The 16,122-nt window shown below is 35.8% G+C and overlaps 1 protein-coding gene across 1 annotated transcript in view; it reads right to left on the reverse strand.

Annotated features, from left to right (window-relative positions):
• Nucleotides 1-5,531: 5,531 nt before the first annotated feature.
• The window catches only part of NUP37 (nucleoporin 37), a 40,752-nt gene continuing 30,161 nt past the window's right edge, over nucleotides 5,532-16,122 (reverse strand). The window contains exons 6-10 of the mRNA XM_082634628.1: nucleotides 15,277-15,367; nucleotides 8,926-9,107; nucleotides 8,388-8,438; nucleotides 6,268-6,361; nucleotides 5,532-5,786 (exon numbers count right to left, since the gene is read on the reverse strand). Coding sequence (XP_082490754.1) covers nucleotides 5,673-5,786; nucleotides 6,268-6,361; nucleotides 8,388-8,438; nucleotides 8,926-9,107; nucleotides 15,277-15,367 — 532 coding nt within the window. The 3' untranslated portion in view covers nucleotides 5,532-5,672. The remainder of the gene's footprint in view (nucleotides 5,787-6,267; nucleotides 6,362-8,387; nucleotides 8,439-8,925; nucleotides 9,108-15,276; nucleotides 15,368-16,122) is intronic.

Genomic DNA, 16,122 nt, shown 5'->3' on the forward strand with positions numbered 1-16,122 from the left:
CAGTTTCGGTAAATGACTCAGCACCTGGACTCCTTAAAGAGGTCGGGTTATTTTGAATCACAACCTCATAAAATCACTTAACACTACTCTGTAGGTTCAATATAAACATTTCTTCCTGTAGCCTTGTTTCTAGAATTCAAAATGATGTTAGAACCTTTGCTATCACCTTTTTAAAAATGACTGGGGCCGGAGGGTGTGAGCTAATTAGTCTAGGAAGGTGGTTCACAATATTTTCCAGTATGAGAAGCCCTTTTTAATAGAAAAAAATTTGAGGAACCCCAGATGATTGTGGCTCGATATCTAATATCATTGAACAAATATATATGCATTGTTGAGGATTTAAAATGGGAATATTAAATGGAAATGGGTTAACTATATTGGGAAATTCATCTTAAAATCCCAAATTTTCATTCAAAGATAGTATTTCAGTATTTTCCAGGCCAGGTTCTATTAGTTTTCCTATAATATATTGCTTTAGAAAATCTTGCCTTTTACTTTTTACATAGGCAGGAATAATTAAAGTATTCTGGCTTTCATCTGAACTAGAGCCAAACCTGGGGTCACAAAATAGATATTGAGATGACAGGCACACCTTGACATGAAGGAACTTTTTAACCCTCTCGATTCCGACTGAGATCTTCAAAAGCCACTCTCTTTGAACTGGAGGGAAGGGTTCACTGGCAGGTTGATTCCTCCTACTACCTGTTAATGGGTGTTTTGGGGGAGGATGTGGGGAACGGCAGGACACCTGAAGTCAATGTCTGCTAGAATTATGTGGGCAGTTTAATTTGGGGGCAGTCTATGTTATCTCAGGACCCCAGGAGTTCATAGCTTCTAAGGAAAAAAGGATTATGATAGTGGTAATATGACTATTGAGAAACCCTTTCAATAATTTCATATCTTCCCAGTTATTTGCCATCAACAGGTTGGGACCCAGGTTTTGTAAAGATTATACACACATGTAAACACAGCTACTGTGGTAGATGGAATGATAGGGAAAGGAATAGGTCAAAAACACTGACAGAATTTCAGGACTGCTCCAAGGGTTTGGGGTTTAATGTATTTGGTGGGGAGGTCCAGGATGGGGTGAGACTTCTGATGTAGCTGTATATATAAGATCAGATCCCGTACTTGCTCAAAATTAAGTGCCGGGGAAATCTTACTAGAACTCTATGGATTTCAAAGTGAGGGATGCTTGCACAGATGTCCTCCATGGTACATCAATTTGGAGAGAAATGCAACATTAGCTGTTCACAACACAGCTTGAGGCACTTGTGTCCAACTCTCAGGAGAATCAGCCCTACAGAACATTTAGCGAAGTATTTAAAATTCCAGAGAGTCTAAATCTTAATGGGAACTCCCCGCCCCCTTTTTTGTAGGCTGGAAACCAAAGTGAATTAAGCTATTATACAATTATTATGATAAAATATACCTGAGTTATTTTATCTGTAATAAGTAAACATCTAGTTTTCATTAGTACTAGTGGAAGAAAGAACCAGCAATTAACCAAAGAAGCATTAAAGGAAGAAAAGATGGTAGATAGTTCTTTAAAAAATAACTTACATTGGTCTGGTTTAAACTTAGTCAACTAAGAAATTCATTTCTTACAGTAATAGTTTAAGTAAAAATGAACCAAAATGAACTACTCTGTTTAGACAATTTCTACCTGCTTTATCACCACAGTATAATTTATCATTAGTTGCCTCTGGCTTATTTTAGAGGTTAGTTGTCTGGGGCTTATTTCCTTTATACACTGTCTCAAAAACAGAGATTTCCTAAAACAGGATTAGAAAGCTCTTCTTGAGATGGTTGCAGAGATTAACCTTAATTTTGGCCAAAGTCTAATCTTGTCTGGATTTGGCTCAGTGATAAGACAACAGCTGTATTTATAAGAAAGATCAAAGTTTTGTGTTTAACCACCATTAGAAGCGAAGAGACCAGCAGCATTTATTGTCTTTTACTACAAAGGAAGGAAATAGGCACTCAACTCAATATAGCACTAAAAAATGCAGTTGGTAGAAATGCTTATTTCGTACATCTTTAAATCTATTGGGTTACTCAAACTGTTTGCAAAGGCTGGGAAACCTGGTGGCCTCCCCTTTCACTTACCATTGTTCATATGGATTTTATAAGCTCATATAAGTGTGACAAGTCCCAAGGTAGTGTATTCTGTTAAAAGTTAGTGGAGAAGGCAAACAACTTTATAACAAAGACATGAGTTAAACAGAAATAAGCTCATCCAAAGAAATTTCCAGGCAAATGTAACTTGATCCTCATAAGGGCAACAATTGTTTTTACTAAGGTAGTTCAAAGAACAGCTGAAAAGGTCAGCAAGAAGATTCAATGCTTTCGATTTCCCATGAAGTCTGTGTCCATGCATGCAAAAGAAACTGGTTGAGTTTGAGTAATGGATATGTCATCAAATGTGTATTCGATTTTGTTTTTGTGAAATGAGATCCTCAAAGCTGATATCCTAATTATTTTGTTGTGTTACTGTGCTTAGTGAACAAATGGTTGCTATAAATTAAAGCCATGTTAATAATAACAAAACTTCTACCTATGTTTTATATGGCATATTTCTTTAAATGTATAATTAGAAACAAATGTTAGCTGTTTTGAAATTCTTTTCCAATGCCTTGTTAAAAATAAATGTTTTTGAATGAGCAAGGTGTTAGATTAAAGAAACAGAGTGTTCTCTCCTGTCCCTGTTGTTGAGCATACCAACAGCTTAATAAAGATATACTGGAACAGAATGCTGCTTCTGAGGACCTGACCAGGCTCTTACCAGGAATATGTGGAAATGGACCATCATAATGGTCATTTTTACTTTAAAATATTTTATTTGGGCCCAGAACTAAGGGTATTACTGGTATGGTCTAAAGTTGGGTTAAACTGAGTTTAATTTTTTGAGCTACAGAAAAATATGGGGAATAATTTGGAGCAAATAACTTCTTCTCTCTTCAGAAATTAGTCTTGGGCACAATACTGTCTCATAACTCCCCAATCAGCATTTCTGGGATAATGTCAGATTTTGGACAATTACAAAAAACCAGACACAAATGTGCAAACCAGATTTCAATTTCTTCTCCACTGACATGAGATTTAAAACAGCAACAGGAACATTTCTAGGTCAGTGTCAATATGTAGTCACAAATTACCAAAGTAAAACAAATTGGCGAGCATGGGTGTGCGATTTTGTGTTTTTGGCATGGGAGAGACATTGAAATATTCACAACATACAAGCCAAATCATAAAAATAAAATGAGACTTATGATCCCATCATTTTGAAAGAGTAGATTTAGTTCTGACATCTTGCAGACTTGTGATATCCTGACTTTTGCTTCAACAGTCCTAAATAACACAAGTTTTAGAACATAAGCACAACATTTTTTTCTTTCTAAAATGTTTGTAAGTGAAGCAATCCTGAGGAAAACGATTTCAACAGAAGAAAAACCTCTTAGGCATATTTATAAACAAACAAGGAAAAACTACAACACACAAACATACACACAATCAGATCTCATACTATTTATCAGGAATTAGAAGTGATGACCAATAATTACATCCCCATTAAACATTTCCTCCTGTTTCAGTCTAATTTAAACATAGTTAACTAAGAACAAACTTTACTAAGGAAGAAGAATATCATTATACCATTTAAGATAATTGAACACACTAAAGTTTAGCAACAAAGTAGAAGCTGGAAAATCATCAGATAGCCTATATGTGAGATCTAAAGAAAGGAAGGTTAGAATTCTCAATGCTTACTCAGTATAAAATGTATACCACTCCTGAAACTAAGAGCTAAAGACATTCCTCTCATTTCTTGAGACTGTCTTATCTCAGAGTCACATTAATTTACAAATGTAACCACCATTTTCTCTCTTTGAGGGTAACACTTCCTGCCTCTCTTTGGCATAATTGTATTTTCAGTTTTTTTTCCCGTTTGTCCCCTAAGACAGTAGCTCCACTGGGTAATTTCATCAGACAACTTTTATAAACCTTTTTCCAGAGGATTTCCTAGATACCCAAATAGCCGAGCCCCAACATACTCCCTTCTCCAATCTCCACTCCTAAGCCCACTCAATTCCTAAGTCAGCTTTTCTAAGTATAAGACAATTTTCAAAAAAAAAAAAAAAGACAATTTTCAAATATACTGGCCCAATTTGTCACTTTTGAAATACACCCTGAAATGACAAATTCTTACAAATTCTTTGCCCCTTCTTGATGCTTTTAGGGTTCTCTGTCCCATCACAGAGACTGTTAAAGGGAACGACGTCAAAAGTCCCTCACCTTTGCCTTAAGTTCAAAATCTGCTTATGAAGGGGTAAAAGAAAATATTTTTTAATATTTGGTAATAGTATTTTACTGTATTAAATACTTAACTCGGGAATTGCTATGCTGTACAATATTTCATCTGTAATTTAACACACACAACAGTTTATACCAAACATTTACATGATTACAAAATTTTACTAAATTAAAAAAATTACCTGCAGCAATTCCGTAGCTCTTAAAGATAATTTTGATTTCATAAGATACTTATTTAAGACATCTTATGAATAGAAAACTTGAGTAAAAAATACTTATTGGCATTATTAAAAATAAATTTCCAGTTCTTCAAAAACAAGAACTATCCATCTCTGAAAAAATTAATAATACATACAAATCCCTGAACTGTGAGAGACATATTAGGTATTTTCATTCACCTTCACTTAATCCTCACAGTAACTTCATGAGACAGTGATTCATATCTCCATTTTACAGCATGAAATGCAACTTCAGAGAGGGCATTAACTGGCATGAATGCAGAGTTTGTAGAAATTTATTTAGCTCTATTATACTCTTCTGATTAGATCATGATGTGACATGGCTGTCTTACACAATGTTTACTTCAATGATCTTGAGGAGAGTGAATATAGTTCTACTGCCACTAGGTGCCATCTCAAAAACATTTAAGTTTGGTAAGAATGGTGAAGATTTATAAAAGGCGGAGGCTGTTAAAGGTATTAAATCATAAGTTATTTTTCAAGGTAAGCTTTATCCCATATACCAGATGTTCTGAGAACGCTGAGAGGTCCAGTCAAAAGGAATTTGCGTATAGTAAATAAATAGGGTTGAGTTACATAATGAGTCACATTTTAAAGAAACTGAGAATCATTTCTTATATTAAATTGAATAATCATCCTTTATAATTACTGAGGAAGTTTTAATAAGACCCCTACATATATAGGTTGCTAACAAAAATGCATATACATTCATCCCCACATATACATTCAACTATTTCCAGAGTAACACTGAAAGGAGAGACCTTTTTTTCTTTTGTAAATGTTTGTGTCTTTGAGAATTAGGAAAACAGTATGTATTTAAGGTATAGAAGATAGGATACACTTTGGAAAGTCCTGTGATAAAGTCAAAAGCATTATGTTTCCTTAATCATCTCTTTTCTAGAGCTGCTGAGTCAACTGTAGTCTTAAAGATGACTAAAAAAAAAAAATACACAGAATAGAGTAGGAAAATAATTTTTCAAACCATCAACATTTTATTTAAAAAAAGCAACAATTGGAACATTTCTAGATCTTACAGTATATATTTGATACAAAAATAAGGAATTCTCCAAAATATGTACTAAAAATACAGTTTTATGGATCTAGGTACACAGAAAATTTATTTTACATTTCAGTCACCCAAAATAACAGCTTGTGGTCTCCTCCGATCGCGCATAGTGGGAGAGTTCTATGCCAGGAAAGGCCAGATCCAACAGCTACAGAACCAACGAGGATGGGCTACAGAATATGTGAAGAATTAAAGAAGCTCAATACATTACCGACATTAATAAATAAAAACTACCCTTCAAAAATAAGAAATGCATTGAAAATTCACCTTTTTTTATAGTGGAAACAGAATTAAAAAATGTGCTCCCTCATAGGTGAAATACACATTAGAAGGATACAAATAATCTATGAATAATTGGTGCAGTCCAGACTCAAACATTTTTGCAGTCTAAACCAACCAAGCAAGCAAAATTATTACATTTAAATGAAGAAGGAAATAGAAGAAATAAAATGTTTCTTACATGAATATTGGCAAAAAGCCTGTTACCACTGGTGATTTAAACATCAAAAAATGCTTTCTCTTTCCAATTTAAGCAGGTAATAGATATTCATATATGTTTTAGTTACACATTACAAATCTGGGGGGCTATAAGGAGAAAAGTAGAAAACACAAATTTAAAACCACATATGCCACCAAACATCTCCACATTACCTGAGGGTGTCCTAAATGATGAATTTGAAACTGGCTTGCCATTTTGCCAGGATAACCAGTGGTTGCAAACAAGTTTTCATTAATTGTGGACCATCTAAGAAAAGACAAAGGATGAAAAGCAGTACAGAATCCTACAGACAACTATACGCTTTTCTAAGATTGGCTATTTCTTTTTATACAAAAATGATAATTTTATAACACAAAATTTGATAATATGGCTTTACAATCAGACTGGGAATTCCAGGGAAGTTAGCTATAAATATTTTCTCATTCTGTGAATATTTATTAAGTGCTTATCATGTGCCACTTTGTTAAATTACAAAGTTACACAAGGTTAGCAGTTCCTTTCTTACAATGAAAAGGCTGACAGTATGATGGGAGATACAAACAAGGAATCAGACAGATAGAAAATATTTCACAGTACATTAAAAAAAACCCATACATTTAATGTTCTTATTGACATTTGTTTTAAAATTAGTGATAAACTTATGAGTTTAAACTCCTTGGAATGATGTAAACACCTGGAATATATAGATGTTTAAATATTCAAGTATTAAGGCATCACAGATATTGGAATATAATGAATGATCAAGTGTTAATGGACCTCCAGCAACAAGCCCAGCACCATAATAAGTGCAGTAGGGGAGGTACAAGGGGGAAAAAAAAAGATTCCTTGACAAAAAACAAACAAACAAAAACCCCACTAAAGTCTAGTTATTATTTTAATGTGTGGCAGACATTATGAGTTGCTTGTCCAACAGCCAGCCATTCTGCCTTTTTTCTGTGCTAACTGAACCCCAACTATGTTCTGGCACAGTGTATCTAACCCCAAGGGATGAGACACAACTGGTGTAAGGCAAAGATAGCAATCCCCAATAAAAGGGGTTCTCCTTCATCTCCTCTTATTTTGGACAATGTGGTATGAGGCTACGGTGCCTGGAACTCTGGCAGTCATCTTGTGACTGGGAAGCAAGAAGCCAAAGCCTGTCATTGAGGATGGCAGAGGGAAAGGTCTGAACTCTTAATGGCATCAGTGAGTTACTAAACCAATCCTCAGGCCACCTCCTCCAGACTTAGGTACCATAGTTTGTTGATTTTCTTTTTAGCAACTGGAAGAAAAATGTTTAAAACTGAAGTATAGTTGATTTACAGTATCGTGCTAGTTTCAGGGGTACAGAACGGTGATTCAGTTACAAATACATATATGTATATAAGTATTTCTTTCCCTTATAAGTTATTACAAAATATTGAGTATAGTTCTCTATGCTATATAGTAGGTCCTTGTTGGTTATCTATTTTATATATAGTACTGTGTATGTGTTAATCCCAAACTCCTAATTTATCCCTCCCCCACACCCCTTTCCCCTTTGGTAACCACAAGTTTGTTTTCTATGTCTGTGAATCTAAAGTTTGTTGATTTTAAAATGTGTATTTGCTCACATCTCTGAAATCAGGATGCATCTTATAATCTATGGCATTCTTACATTTAGTTGAATATATTTTTTTCTTAGGAATACATAAAATAATACCGTCCCCAGGTTCTACAGTTTTATTGGGGTTATTTTAGATTTGATGAAATACAGTATATAATAAATGTTCTACTGACTTTAGTCTCTGTTAGTAAATTTTCCTGAGGCCGAAAGCACCCTAATGACTACTCTATACAATGCAGTATTACATACAAATGAATGAAAAAGAACAAGTACATTAATTTACAAGGAAAAAAGGTCACAGATATATAATATCCAGTGTGTTCTCATTTAAAGAACAACAACGTAGTTCATATGCATAAACGTGGGTCCATCTACATTTTACGTCTTTATCAGCACAAAAAATAAGAAAGCATATGGTCCAAATTGTTGAGGTGGCATGGCAACATTTTGTATTTTATAAAAATTTTCAAAGAAAATATTGGAAAACAATCTCTCACCCAGACCAAAAGACAAAAGCAAAGACTTAGTTAGGAAAGTAAAACATCCATTTATAAAAGAATCAGAGAAAAAGAAAAAAATCAGTGCAAAGGAGAGGACTGGGAAAGTATTCCAGGAGTTGGTGCAGCATGAGCAAACTAGCCAAATTCAGAAAATGAAATTATAACCCCAACAAAAATGGTACATTACCTGAATAAGCAGGCTCGATCCATGTGGACAGGTCTCTTATCTTGAGGGTAACTAAAAGATAATATTTTATGTTTTATGAATTACATGTTGGTCTTAAGTAGAGGGACTTAAATTAAGGTTTAAAAAGTATTTTCTCTTTAAAGAACACAATGCCCAAGGTATGTAAACTGTGGCAAAATTCCAAATAAGCACTGAATTAAAATAGCTGAAATATGATAAAGACATAAACATGATTTAGAACCATTGCAGAACACCATCATTCAACAGCGGCAGTGTTTTTTCTTCTTCTTTTTTTTAACATAAGTAAACACTGCTCAGATCAAAGATCTCCTCCTCTGCCATTTTTCTTTGTTATTCTCAAAGTAAATCTGTAAAAGCCATCTCTGTTACATAAAAGCCCATAGCTCTGGCCCTTCTACAGGAAAGACTTGTTTTTGCTCTATAGTGTGGCCCAGGTATAGAAAAGTGGGTCAATGGATCATATAGCAATAGTGACTGATTTTTTGGTAAGTAATAGATAAATATACTAAGGAAGTACCTGGACCGAGTAATATCCCAAATTAACCAATCATTCCCTGCAACAGCTCCAACTTTGAAGGTGTTTTTTAAGCACCAGTGTGCTGACATTAATGGCATCTGTTCTGATTCAAGAGATAAAATAGCCTGTTGAGCCAAAAGATCATAAAACCGAATTGTTCCATTCTTCTCTGCAACCATCAACTGTAAGACAGAAAAATAAAGAAAATTCAACCACCTAATTTACTAACCACCTAATTTACTAAATCTGAGGAGGCAGAGATTCAATGTCGTACATATAGTAAAATGTAAACATTTGCATATATTACAAATTGGAGATCAAATGCAAAGGAAATAAGACAAGCTGAGGTAAAAATCTCATAGAAAATGGGCAAAAGACAGACATAAGAAAATTGGATACAATTTTAAATGATTATGTATGGTCACCAGGAAGAAGAGATCAGCCTAAAGATTCATTCTGGATAAATTATACACACACACACACACACACACACACACACACACGAGTTATTCACAGTAGGTAAGGTTCTATAAAGTTGCTGCAAACACTGAATTAGTGGGTATCAAACCACTGATCCTAAAGGAAATTAAAGGGTTCAGTTCTATGAGTCTCTGATCACATTTTTGTCAACTGATCAATACATAATCTTGTGTGTTTGTTTAAAGATGTCTTATTTAATATATATTTATTCATTGACACAGAACTCACAGGCAGCAGCACTGTAACTGATGCCTGAACAAAGCTTACCTAACACGTATTTTCTCCATAAGGCATATCACAGCCTTCCTGCACTTAGAAACACTAAGTAGCTCTTTAGCAGTGTGCTTGGGGGCCATTTTACACAGTGAAAGAAACTGCCAACATAAAGCATAAAAATGTGGCACTCAATAGACTATGAATAGGATACTTGTTTACAGTATGAGAGCTAAAACAAGAAGGCAGAGTACTGCCTTATTCAGCCTTAGCTGGGAATGTGCACATTAGCCAACTCAAATTTTTTGTTGCTCTGTGCATGTCTGTGACTGTCAAAGTATGATGGTATTGATTTTGGGGTTACAAATAAATTTTAGTGAGTAGGCAAATTTGCAAGTGTGGAATCTGTGGATAATGAAGATCTACTGTATACACACATATATATAAAACACTATGCTACGTTCAACAGAAGTCCACAGTAAAAGACATGATCCTGGATCTCAAGAAACTTTCCATCTAGAGAAGAGAATTATGAAAAAAAAACTGATCATAATTTTAGGCGAAATACAGTGGGATGCAAAAGAAGCAGTGATTATTTAGAACATGGGTAGTCTTTAAAATTAGGGGATTCTTAAAAGAAAAGGTGGAATTTAAAACTATTCTCGGAGGGCTTCCCTGGTGGCGCAGTGGTTGAGAGTCCACCTGCCCATGCAGAGGACATGGGTTCGTGCCCTGGTCCGGGAAGATCCCACATGCCGCGGAGCGGCTAGGCCCGTGAGCCATGGCCACTAAGCCTGCGCGTCCGGAGCCTGTGCTCCGCAACGGGAGAGGCCACAGCAGTGAGAGGCCCGCGTACTGCAAAAAAAAAAAAACAACAAAAAACTATTCTCGGGACTTCCCTGGTGGTCCAGTGGTTAGGACTTCACCTTGCAACACAGGGAGTGCAGGTGAGATCCGGGTTGAGGAGCTAAGATCCCACATGCCTCGGGGCCAAAGAACCAATAGAAGAAACAGAAGCAATATTGTAACAAATTCAATAAAGACTTAAAAAAAATGGTCCAATTCAAAAAATCTTTAAAAAAATAAATAAAACTATTCTCAATAACAGGAAGTCAATGACAAATATACAACAAAAACAAGTGCAACATTGAGCTTTACATGCCCTGCCTTATTTAATCCTCGTAACCACTATCTGAGGAAATTGCTATCATTAATCCCATTTTTCAGAAAGGAGACTGAGGTGCAGAGTGATTAAAGTAACTTGTTGAAGATCTCACCACTAGACTGTGGCAGAGCCTGGATTTGAACTCAGGTCTGAACCCAGGTCTAACTACAGTGCACATGTTCCTTACTACAAGCCTAGATTATCAAGATTGGTAAGTGGTCTGGTGTGCTATGTATAGTCAAGGGTGGGGAAGGACGGGAAATGGGAGGAGACCAAGGAAGACTTACTTGGATGTAGTAAAAATACTTGAGACTTTGAGCCTGTCTATAAAAATCTTGAGAATTTCAGGTATAACTTATGAACGATGGAAGGGCCAAGCCAGGAGAGCCAATAAAGCATGGCAGCTTACGAGTGCAGCTTCTTCAGTCAGGCTACCTGTTTCCACTCTCAGGAGCTATAAGATCTTGAGCACACAGGGCTAATACAGTATCTGCTTCATAGGGCTGTTGGGGAGGATGGTACCAGTTAATACAGTTGACCCTTGAATAAGGTGGGGAGAGCCTTAGGGCAACTGACCCTTTGCACTGTTGAAAATCTGTATATAACTTACAGTTGGCCCTCTGTATCTGCGGTTCCTCCCTATCCATGGTTCCTGCATCTGCAGTTTCAATCAACCAAAGATCATTTAGTACTGTAGTATTTACTGCTGAAAAAAAATCTGTGTAGAAGTGGATCTGTGTAGTTCAAACCCATGTTGTTCAAGGGTCAACTGTACGTGTTAAAGCGTTTAGAACTGCTTTAGCACAGAGTAGGCACTCAAAAAACATTAGCTATTATAGTTTGAAGTCAGATTGAAAACTACTTTCTAGCAAAAAAAATTTATTTTGGTTATTTACTGTTTCTAAAACTGTGCTCAATGGTGACTTTTTTGTTGTTGTTGCTGTTGAAAGAGCAGATAGAGTAAAAAAAGTTACTTTTTTAAGTTTCAGAATTGCTGGATCTAAAAACATTACAGGGGAATTCTTCTTGTAGGACTTCTCAGAACCATAAACAGTAATTTGTACTGACTTTTCACAGGGGAAATATCTCAAATAGCAAGAAACACTGTAGCACTTGAATCAGACTGAGGCCAAATCTGTGACTGTGTGATCTAGGGCAAATTAATCTTTTGGTGCTTCAGTTTTCTTACCTACAAAACAGATAGAATAATGCTACCAACCTGAGAGTATTTGTGAAATTATATGAGAGAACTTACATGAAGTACTCAGCACAGCTTCTGGCACTGAGAAAGCATTCAACAAATGTTGATTGTTACACCTCATTTCATTTAGCGGCTCTAACCTCTTTTCTCTTAGAGTCAGAGAAAAGGATGTCCTCAGTCCCAACTCTCTGATCCCATGACATCCTAAATGCTTGCTTCTGTTATTACTACCTGCTGAAATCCTAGCTCCAACTGTGGTTTATTGGATTTAAGAGCTTCGCTTCTACAGATCTTCTGACTTTTGTAACTTGATGATGATGATGATGATATATCACCACGCGCCTTGTGGGATCCCCGACCGGGGATCAAACCCAGGCCCCGGGAGTGAAAGTGCTGAGTCCTAACCACTGGACTGCCAGGGAATTCCCTATAACTTTATGATTAAATGCTAGTGTTTGCTTTGTGCTTTCCACATTACATGGCTCTTTTGTGTACTTTATATCTCACAAGATTATCGTAAGAATTTTATGATATAGGTGATCATGGACCCATCTCTTTCTTCTCTGGCTCCCTCATTCTCATCAAGACCAAGCATAACAGAACAAAATTCTGGGCTTCATCTGATATGGCAGACCAATGAGAACCACTAGATTGTTTCAGTAGTAGTAACAGTGTCAACAACGACAAGCAGCTGAAATTGACTGAGTGCTTATTATGTATCAGGTTTTCTTTTAAGGACTTTATAAGTGTTCACTCATTTAATCTTCATGAGCTTCCATTTTACAAGATGAGGAACTGAAGGTAGTGACTGAAAGAGGTTTTGTAACTTGCCAGAGATCATACAGCTAGTAACTGGTAAAACTGGGATTTGACTCCAGGTAGTTAACTCAAGAGTCCATACCTTTAACTGCTACTCTGTGTTGCCTTTCTGTAATTTTAGGTTTTTGAGTTTAGCAGTGACACGATGAAACTGATATTTAAATATCAGTCTAACTAAAGTAGGCAAGAAGAATCAGATTGAAGAGCCAAAGATTTTAGAAACAAGGATTGGCAAGGATGACTTGTGAGAATAGAAAGGTGAGGAATACACATTAATGACCAAGAGGAATGTATTGTAGTGACAGTGGAGAAAAACTTAAAAGACCTGGAAACATTTGCATATAGGAAAGGAAGATACCAAAGATGATTTCAGGATATTGAGTTGATGTGATTTAGAGCAGGGACTTCCCAACATTCTGAAGTCATGGAAACAAGAAAAAAAAAGGAGATGGGGTGGGGTGAAATTTCAGTGTTACATAGAAGAATAATAGAAATTAACTTAAAGCATACGGAAGAAAGGGATCTCAAATAACCATAAATTAAGATATAAGCTTGGGGATAGAGGTTATAATAAACATCCTCATTTCTCAACTAGGTCACAGTTTTGGGGTTTTTTTTTTAGGTCACAGTTTTTAAAAAGTAGCCTATGATATTTAAACATGGTAATATTAACATTTTGGTAGATTCCTTGATTATGCTTCAAGTAGACTCACTGCTACAGGGGAGAAATCTAGACATAAAATTTAGGACCTGGATTCAGAAATAACATTTACTTACACATGGAAATAATCCCTATATATGTAATATGAATATATTAGAAAACTGCGCTCATGTACACATACAGAATATAATTCTACTGATAAATTATCCAACAGGCCTGAAACAAGTTTTCATGGAATCCCAGAGAACACACTTATGTAGTCTGGGACATCTTGGCTCAGGGTTATCTTGAAGGCTGTGAGCAGATGGGATTAAAACTTATGTCATCATTCTACTTAACAAGATTTTGATTCCAACACTTAAAATCTGTGTAACTGTATGTACGTTTTTCTTACTTATAAGTCAGTGTGTAACTCAATGACAAGGACTTTATTCATTCCTTTATCCTCTATTATAATAAAGGGTATAATGTGGGTGAGAACTACCCCTTACAACAATTTACAAATACGTGGTTAAAGAAGAGTTAGCAGTGGAGGAAGAAAAAGGGAATATACGTGCATAGATGCTTAAGGGGACTAGAATAATGCAGCTTTAAAGACGAAGTGAGCAGGGTTTCAAGGCAGAAGTGATCAATAGTGTAAAAAGCTGCCTTGAGACTAAGAATGGAAGAAAAGCCCATTGGATTTGTTAACAATGTCACTGATGACTTCTGAGAGAGTAGAGGAGACTGAATAAGATTAAAGAGTTAGATCAAGGGATAGGGAAAGAGGAACTGAAGTTAAGAGGTGTAAGTGATGGGTTCAAATATTCAGAAATAAAAGGTGTGAAGAAGATAGACTAAAAAGGGGAAACAGAACGTAATGGTTAAGAACAAGACATATGGAGGAGGTTGCTTGGGTACACATGGCAATTTTTCCAGTTAGTAGTTGTGTGAACTTGGGCAAGTTACTTAACTTCTCTGAGCTTTGGTTTCCTTATCTGTAAAATGAGATCATCACATTACCCATCTCATAAGGTTGCCATGTGGGTTAAATGGCCTAACTTAATATGAAATGCTGACAATGAGCCAAGCATATACAGGTACTATGTAAGTTTCTGCCATGATTAATCAAGGTTACCTTTTTGTGCAAGTATGAGGACAGAAAAGAGTCACGGAGAAGTATGAAGACATTAGAGGGCTATGAAAAGCAGGATGCCTAAGAACTAACGTGAACTCTAGACAGCAGAAGGACTAACTTTAAGAAGATGAACGTGGCAACTTCTTAGATCCTAGGGAAGGATAAAATAGAGCAATGCCCAAGAGAAGATACTGGCAAATGAGAGAACTCTTGGTGAATGGCTCCTATCTTCTCAATGAAATTAAATTAAGGTCAATTGATAATAACTCACAGTGTATTTTTGAATTTTAGAAAGCTTTACTATGAATAGGAATTGAACACCACTGCAGCTAGGTCAAATTTGCCTTATGCCACTGATGCTTTCTGTTTACACACTATGGCTAATAGCATGGATTTAACTTTTTTTAAACAAATACTGCTTACTAGTTAGTTTAGGCATTAGTTTTTATATTATAACCTATCAGAGGGCATGAAAAGTGTACTGTGAATAAATGCCATTTATAGATGATGGTTGTCAAATAAAAACTTAATTGCAGAGAACTTTTAAGGTTCTAGATTAATCCAAATGCATTTGTGCCAATTAAGAGTCTCTGAGGTGGAAAAAGTCATTGATTTTTCTCCTGTATGTGTGCAAGTATTACACATGTATATGTCTTTTCAGCTTGACAGAAGAAAGCTAAGTTATAAATAATAACCTTAAAACTTTCCTCAGGATGCCAGCACACACTCATTCCAGGGGAATGAAGAACAAAATGAGCTGTCTGTATTCCTTCCAAGTTCCAAATCCTAATAAAAGAATAGGAGTAGAATGTTAAAGTTTTAATAATTACTAAAAAAATGAAATTTCTATAAATTTATTCAAAGCTATCAACTAGAGATTACAGGGTAGACATCTGTGCTTAAAGCATATCCTTTAAAGAAAATTATAACAAAATTATAATTATTTTAGAATATGTAAAAGTAGTATGAAGAATTTAAGTTTTATCACACTCAATAATGGAAAAACAGTCACATGCATTTTCTCTCTAATTAATCTAGTACAGCAACACTGTAACACAGTAACCAAATTAAATTATTCATGAACTCTTATTTTGTGGACAGGATCTTGAAGTTTCTAGGTCACTAATCAGGTTGCATTCCAACTTCAGCAGTCACTTCGATTAACAATAATTTCTACCAGGGGTGCTTAAAACATACACCTGTACCCCCCTCCCTTACCCCAGTGCTCCCATTTTAAAAATAGCATATAAAGAAGCTAGTATGAAGTGATGTGAATTTAGGGAGATAGTAATTTCCCAGTTGCTTATTCCTTCTGCCTTTGAGTTCCCATGCCAGGGGCTACTTCTTATCTTTTACCTTTTCTGATCTGGCTCACTCTCCCAGTTCTTCTCAAAAGGGGCCTTGATTACTAGCTACCAGATTAAAGGATAGAAGGGCTGAAGGAACAAGCACCTGGCTCCTCCTACTCTCCCTCTCCTCAATACTTACAAATCCATAGTAACAACAACCAACCTACGCAAGTTCTGTCTCAATCTTTTTTC

The sequence above is a fragment of the Mesoplodon mirus genome, assembly GCF_964341445.2.
Source record: "Mesoplodon mirus genome assembly, chromosome: 11".
Lineage (NCBI taxonomy): Eukaryota > Metazoa > Chordata > Mammalia > Artiodactyla > Ziphiidae > Mesoplodon > Mesoplodon mirus.